General features: G+C 34.6%; 1 protein-coding gene across 2 annotated transcripts in view; it reads left to right on the forward strand.

The window, feature by feature from the left end:
* Nucleotides 1-7940, forward strand: part of LOC106459754 (transmembrane protein 189-like) — a 19172-nt gene that overhangs the window by 6856 nt on the left and 4376 nt on the right. For both annotated transcript variants that reach the window (XM_013919408.2, XM_022386304.1), the window contains exons 4-5: nucleotides 115-206; nucleotides 2337-2555. In XM_013919408.2, the coding sequence (XP_013774862.1) occupies nucleotides 115-206; nucleotides 2337-2555 (311 nt within the window). The remainder of the gene's footprint in view (nucleotides 1-114; nucleotides 207-2336; nucleotides 2556-7940) is intronic.

Genomic DNA, 7940 nt, shown 5'->3' on the forward strand with positions numbered 1-7940 from the left:
TGTAAAATCTAAATCATCTAACAATCTTCTATTATTGTAAAGAAATATGTATTCATGTTCCATTGTCCTATATGCCACTGGATATGTGACTGGTAATTATTTCTTTGTTTACAGTGAGTGGTATTATTACAGCAGATTTCTTGAGTGGACTAGTACACTGGGCAGCTGATACCTGGGGATCTGTGCAACTTCCATTAATTGGCAAGGTACGTACCTGAAGCTGTTTCATTTTAGTCTGTATTAATTTGCAGTTACGTAACTTCAACTGTTGTGATTTTTTAATTGGTTTTGTTCGCAAACGAGGGAATTATCTCGAGCAGAAATTACCAAATCCATCAGGTGATGACCCCATGTGACCCAAAGATTTCATTTGGTTTTTCTTTTTAACATGATAAAAAAAAAAACCACAATCGGTGTTGTTTGGTCAAGGTCATTATCTTCTAACTTGTGACAGTAATTGTTTGATAAACTATTTGTTAACAAAAGGGAATGACCTTGATCTTATTTGATATTTGTTTGAATTTCCAAGTTCCTTTCAGCACACACAAAAACATATATCTCTCATTTACTGTCAATTCCTAACGTACTGAGTAAATGTATATGTTGTCCTGTGTAATGTCATTAAACTATCTTGTTATAAGCATCCTGATGTATTCTTCATATTGTTATAAAAACAAGTTAACTGTAGATGTTTTTGACAACAATTTGAAGACCTATTAGTTTTTCAATATCTTGCCTGCTTTCATTGTTTAGACTATGTTCTTAGTGACTTGATATTAGGGTGCTTGACTTGCAATATGCAGGTTGTGGGATCGAATTCCATCACCAACCATGCTCACCCTTTCAACTGTGTGGGAACTATAATATGATGGCCAATCTCATTATTCATTGGTAAAGGTTAATCCACAAACTGGTGGTCAGTGGTATAGAATAGATGCCTTCCCTCTATTCTATCACTTCGAAATTAGGACAGCTAGAGCAGATAGCCCTTGAGTAGCATTGTGTGAAATCCACAAAGAAGAAAAAAACATGTTTCTCTTCTTCTTCTATAAAGAACAATTCCAGATTTTAAACTAATAATTCGAAACATTTGTTACAACGAACCTTAAAATATGTCTGGCTTGTATATAATAATTCTTATAACTTGTGACTGAAAGTCATGAAGAATGTATAACAATATATCAGCTACTCTACATCTGCTATATCCAGTGCCTATGAGGCCTTGTGCCCAATACCAAGACTGATCAGTCCGATCTGGTTATGACAGACATATTAACACCTCACTAATTCAGAGGTAAATAACTCTCAAGTAAAAGTATTTCAAATCAAGTAAATTTTGTATTCTTATTTTAAACTTTGCTTTTTTAATTGTGCACTTAACAGATGTCTAATACCTTTTCTGATTAATTTCACCAATGATTCTTCAATTAAACCTGTTAATTTGAATTAATTTTGAGTCTGATCCTAAAGTGGTAAGCTCGGAATGTATCAAGCATAATCAAGCAACATGTGATATTTCACTTGCATATAATTGGAACTTTAGAAGATGTTGTGTTGTTTATGTTATAGCAATGTTTGTCGATGATAAGAAAACTTTTTTAACCGCTGTCAAAGTTTGATGTGATGTGCCAATATCAGTCATGAGCCAGTCCTACCAAAGTAGAATTGGATAAATGTAAAAATGGTAACATTTATTGTTATTTGTAGTTGTACGACAGGAAACCTCTCTAGAGTTGGTGCAGCTCAGTTGGCTGGAATAGTTTAAGATATCAGATATAAACTTTGAGATTCCATGACTTGTAGACGAAATAAAGTTCTATAGATTAAAGGTTCCTAAAGTAGGGCCACGGGACAGTTTCAGGGGGACTCTAGCAAATACATAAAATATTAAAATGAAAAGTTAAATCAACAAATCTTAAAATATCATTTGGTAAATATGTTTACAGTAAAAGTAAGGTACTCAGTATGTATAGCATCATTGGTTGGGTTGGTGGGGGCTCAGACAGGATGTAGAATGTTCCGTGGGGCATTGCACAGAGAAATTTTGGAAATTCCTAATGTATACCATCTTACACTTCATATTTTGTTAAAATGGCAAAATTTTCCATAAAGTCATAATGAATTTGTAATTTTTGAAGATAACGTGTGAAGTTTTTGTGGTTTCTTTTGCTTATATAAATTTCATAAATTCTGTATAGAATATGTTATTGGTTTAAATTTTTATTTTCGGCCAATTATTTCTAGTTTGTGTTACCCAAAAACCATTCAAAATACAGAATGAAACTTTAAAAAACATCATACATCCAATGAAAAGACTGAATTTTGTCATGTTTCAGGCATTTATCAGACCTTTCAGAGAGCACCACATTGATCCAACATCAATAACCCGTCACGACTTCATTGAAACTAATGGTGACAACTTTATGGTTACAGTTCCTTCTCTGGCATACATGAGCTATCAGTTCTTTTCCTATTCAGTTGACAAAATTCAGGAGCTCTACAACTGGAACTGTTATCTTTTTCTACTAGCTTTATTTATTGCTTTGACTAACCAGGTAAGATTAAGGTACATTCTTAGTGCTCCAAGACTAGCTAGGTCTTGTTTTTATTTGTCTAATCAGCAAAAGTATAAAACTATGATGATTGTCTTATGTTTTTTTTTAATTTATATAATATCTAGACCAGTATGAGTTTAATATACTTTAAAGATTGTATTGATCCAGTAAAATTTTGGCATCTATCTTCTTAAGAAGATAAAGTTTTACAAAAAAGAAGAACCATGAGATTGCCTTCCATCCAGAACTGAAGAGTAGAAGTTATTGTGCCACCTGGAAGATGTATAAAAATGAACATTATTGTGATATATTTTCCTGCAATAAATAATAGAAACATGTTAAATTATTGTTCGTTTCACAATTTAAGAGCTATACTTTGTAAATAATAGGTTTTTTTTTCATCTTTCACTGATTGGCCTAGTTTTTTTTTCATCTTTCACTGATTGGCCTAGTTTTTTTCATCTTTCACTGATTGGCTTAGTTTTTTTTTCATCTTTCACTGATTGGCTTAGTTTTTTTTCATCTTTCACTGATTGGCCTAGTTTTTTTTCAACTTTCACTGATTGGTCTATTTTATTAACCTTCTCCCCGACACTCACAGACCATTTCATTCACTTGCACTTACGACACACACTGGTGGAAAAGTGTAATGATCTCTTCATCTTTCAAAAGGGCATGATAGTGGGTGTTCATCTGAAAGGACCTTTTTTTTTACTATATGTTGAAAGACATGCTGTCAGAGTGTATCAGCAGTGTTAATCAAAAAGGATTAGGAAAATCTGTGGTCAGGAAACATTGATGACTGGCTGAAAAAAATGATTATTAGACAAGTTTGTAAAGTGAAATAGATATTTGACTGTCTCGATTATTAAATTCCTTTAACAGTGGCCAGAAATTGACTATTTACGACCAAAATGCACAAATACAAGTATGATGGCCAACAAATCAGTTCAAAACTGCTTGCGTCAAATGCAAAGAGCATATTCTGTGGACAGTGAGTGACCAAAAGTGTGTAACATTGTGATCTGATGAGTCAGGTTTCACCTTCTTCAGTTATGGCTTTGCTTGTATTATTCCAATAGAGCAAGCTTCCTTGAGAAGGGTGAATAACATCCAGAACGTTCCTGAACCCTTTTTACCGAACTTGTTCATCTCACAGTGCTGCTGCATTTCCACCCTGATGGATGAGAGCTCTTCCAGGGTGACAGTTCAACATAGCACCACCCTTGTATTTTGCTAAAATTGTTTTAAGAGCATAACGGCTACTTGAGATATCTTCCTTGACTACCACAGTCACCTTTTCTTCAAAATTTAATGTTATATTTGTCACTTTAAAAATATGAGAACATAGGGGGAATCAACTACATACCATACTTCTCAACAAATGGGCTGTAATCAAATGTTAACCTTTCAGCATCTTTGAAGCCTCTGCCATTGAGAATCCAAGCTATTATTGTTGTAAGAGGTGGTCCATATTTCATATTAGTGGTAATCCCAATAAAGTGGCCAGTCCGTGTGGCTGTGTGGCATGATTATACTTGATAGAAAGTCTTAATTTGTTTAGACACAGCCTGTAAGAAGATAAAAAGATCTAATTTACATTAAAAAGTAATTAAAATATTAGGCTCAGTATGACTGTCCAAAGTTTAAATGAAACTTCTGTAAGAAATGGAACTTCATTTTTTTTTAACTTAAAAGTTAAAGAAATTACAAACATTATTCAATTAGGGCAAATAGCTGAAGATAGCAGTATTAGAACACTGATTTAGTAATTTGAACTTACAGTTAAGTATTGTTCACAGTATTTATTTGTGTCATTTAATTATTAGTACAGTTTCTTTTCAGGTTAAATCATTTCAGTTCACGTCTTCTTACCTCTGTAACATTAGCTTGAGTTAACTGTTAACGAATTGTAACTCAAAATTTACATAAAGTCCTTCATGCATTGTATAGTTCTCAATTCGACCACTTTCCATGTGGCTTATTGTGCAATCATCAGGGATCTTACATAACCTCTGCTTTCTCATTGTAATTTAGATTTTTTTTGTTGACAATCATGTTATTTATGAATTTAACATTAGTTTCTAAAACTGTTGGAACTTATTTGGAGGCCTTAACTTATGCGGTTTACATTTAGTGTCCAGGATGACCATGTAGTTGCATTGTTAGCTATCGTGATTGTTCATTGTACTTGTGATACTGATGGATTTCACCATTGTTTGGACACTCAATCTATATAATACCCACCATGTTTTTCTTAAATAAAGTCAGTCTTTTGCTCTGGCTTTCAGTGCAGGATTTTTCTGCTAATCCTTCTCCTGATGACACTTCTGTTGGTCTCGTTTCTTTTTTTATTTCGAGTATGTTCTATTTTATATATTAAACCAAATTTTGTTACACCAGAAAATGTTTGTGTCATGTTTAACAATTCAGTACTTGAATCCATTGTTTCTTCCATCTACTCCTGTTATTGTGAATGCTTTGGTTACTGGGTCTTTTACTTTGACTGTTTTTCTGCCCTGCATGCTATTTATGTCTTGTTTAAGACTTTTTTTTATTCTGTACCGTTATTAGCAATTCTTGTTCTTCCGATTACTTGAGTCAAGATCATATGCCTATTTTGTAGTATTGATTACTTGTGGGTCTCACATACAATATCAATGATATTAACACCTGGCTCTTATGTTCCTTTGGTACTTGAGTTAGTTGGCTGTGTTGCAAGATACTCATCTTCCTTTTGTCTCTTCAGTTGACTGATTTCTCTTTCAGGAGAAGCGTGCCAGAAGGAGTTTATTAGAGTTTTAGCATCCTATTCTGCTTCTGGTTGTCACAGACCAGCGAGTGATGTTCATCAGTACTTGCTACATCTACTCATACTTGTTGTTTTGCGTAGCATTAGTATAAGCAAGGTGTCAGGAGTTCCTCCACTTGTTACAACACTGCTGTGTTATAGTACTCAAACACAATTTGACTGTCATAAATTAACAAGCAGGAAGCTGATCTCACAGACTCTCTCTACTTCTTTGGCTATATTCACATCATGCCTTTATCCAAGCTTGTCACATGCTAAATGTTACGGACATTCTAGAGGATTCTCTGTTTGCAAAAAATTGTCAACGTTTGAAAACAGGTGAACTCTGCACTCTTCAGTATTTTATTGAGGTGCTTTTGATTTGGCTTTCTTGTACTCGATGGATTTACAGCAGCAGTTATTCATTTTCTGGTACTTTATTGGCTTCCAGTTCTGAATCCTGCTTCTCTAGCAGTGGATGCTTAGAGAATACCTTCTTCTTCATCATCTTCCTTAGGTATTGGCTATGATCAGTTGATCCCATTGTCAAGTCCTTCTTATTGCCCCATATTGTACTGTGAGATCCACTCTTCTGTTGTCTATTTCAGAGAGATGCTATTCCATTACTATTTTTGTACATCTTCCTCAGTGAAATATGTTGTCAACAACATCATGGCTGGCTGTTATGCAGTCCTTAGAGGAGTAAGCTTCTCTTATCGGGTAGCTTAAATATTTTTTCATTCTTGCAAACCCTCCTCTCTGGTAGTATACCAATTCCATTGGTTTAATTTTTACATACTACCTCCTCCTTCATTTACTTGTTTCATGATCATGACTTGTCTCCTTCTATTGCAGACTACAGTGCTGCCATCTTCAGATGCAACAGAAATCACCTGCCATTGATGATACTGTTGTCGGTTAGCTGTGTTCTTTTTATCCAGATAGAACCTTCTTACCAATCTTGGGCTGTGAGAAAGGGTCGTCACTTTTTTCTCATATTGTGTTATCTGCCCAAACTCTTCCAGATTCTCAATTTGAAGAACGATTTCTATGTTTTGTCAAGGCTGTTCATTTATCTGTTGCATGAACTACATCTGTTTGAGGGATTGACATAGGTTGTTTATACCTTTTGATGAGTTTCTCTCTATCTACATTAACAAATTGGCTTGTGTAGCTGATAATGCTCAAATTTTTGGGTTACATCTCATCAAAGGATGAGGGCCGTTTTTGGCCCTAAAATCTGGTGAACAATAAATTACTGTTAAAGGAAACAGTAATTTTTGCTTTTCCTAGTTTCGATACAACACTACCTCCCAGCAAGTCAATATGAAGATTTTTTGCAATGTGTTTGTCATGATGAGATGCATGTTATTGGTATTGTATCAGTTCTCACCAAAAATCAGTCATTTACATACAAAATGGTCCCGACTTTAATATTCAGTGCATGCACATACTACCATAATATTTGAACAGTATATGTAAAGAACAAAAGCCATATATGAAGTCAAATATAGTACTTATGTGTTCATTTGATGTGAAAGAGTACGGATCTGATGTAAAAGAGTATGGATCTTATGTAAAAGAGTACGGATCTGACGTGAAAGAGTACGGATCTGATGTGAAAGAGTATGGATCTGATGTGAAAGAGTATGGATTTGATGTGAAAGAGTATGGATTTGATGTGAAAAAATACAGATCTGATGTGAAAGAGTACGGATCTGATGTGTAACAGTACGAATCTTATGTAAAAGAGTACAGATCTGATGTGAAAGAGTACGGATTTGATGTGAAAGAGTACGGATCTGATGTGAAAGAGTACAGAGAAAGATGCGAAGTGTTCAGATCCACAATGTACATGTCATAATGTCACTCAAACGTTAATTGTCAGTGTCATTTCCAACTACTACTATATCAGTGATGTGGTCTTAAAAGTGTCCAGAAACCCCATGAGTTATCTTTACATTATCCGTACTCTTTCACATCAGATCCGTACTCTTTTACATAAGATCCGTACTCTTTTACATCAGATCCGTACTTTATGCTCACTATAGTTGTGCTTTTTGCGGGTTACAGAAATTATACTGTGGTTTCGTATGTGTTTCTTCTTCATTTTCTTTCTTAATAACACCCTCATGGGAACCCATCCTTTGCCACTTGGCAATGTTATTTGAAGAGGTTGTTTACATTTTATGGTGAATGTCACGTTCCACCACATTAATGAATGGGCTTTTATTGCTGATCTGTGATGTTTATCATCTTAGTGTGAACTTCAAGCTACATATCATCAAATTTGCCATTTGGCTGTATGTTTGGTAACCTTTAGAGGACTGGTAGTTGGTCTAAGTATTATTCTTCAGTTTCATCTTCATCATATTGCTGTCTCTTTAACTTTTAGATTTTGTTTGTGTTATTCTTCAGGCCAAGTTCTTGTCTGTTCTGTCCAACACCTGTTGTTAACCATATCAAGGGTGTCTTTGTTCTTGTCTGTTCTGTCCAACACCTGTTGTTAACCATATCAAGGGTGTCTTTGTTCTTGTCTGTTCTATCCAACACCTGTTGTTAACCATATCAAGGGTGTCTTTGATTATGAATGA

Source organism: Limulus polyphemus, unplaced genomic scaffold (genome assembly GCF_000517525.1).
Source record: "Limulus polyphemus unplaced genomic scaffold, Limulus_polyphemus-2.1.2 Scaffold656, whole genome shotgun sequence".
NCBI classification, from domain to species: domain Eukaryota; kingdom Metazoa; phylum Arthropoda; class Merostomata; order Xiphosura; family Limulidae; genus Limulus; species Limulus polyphemus.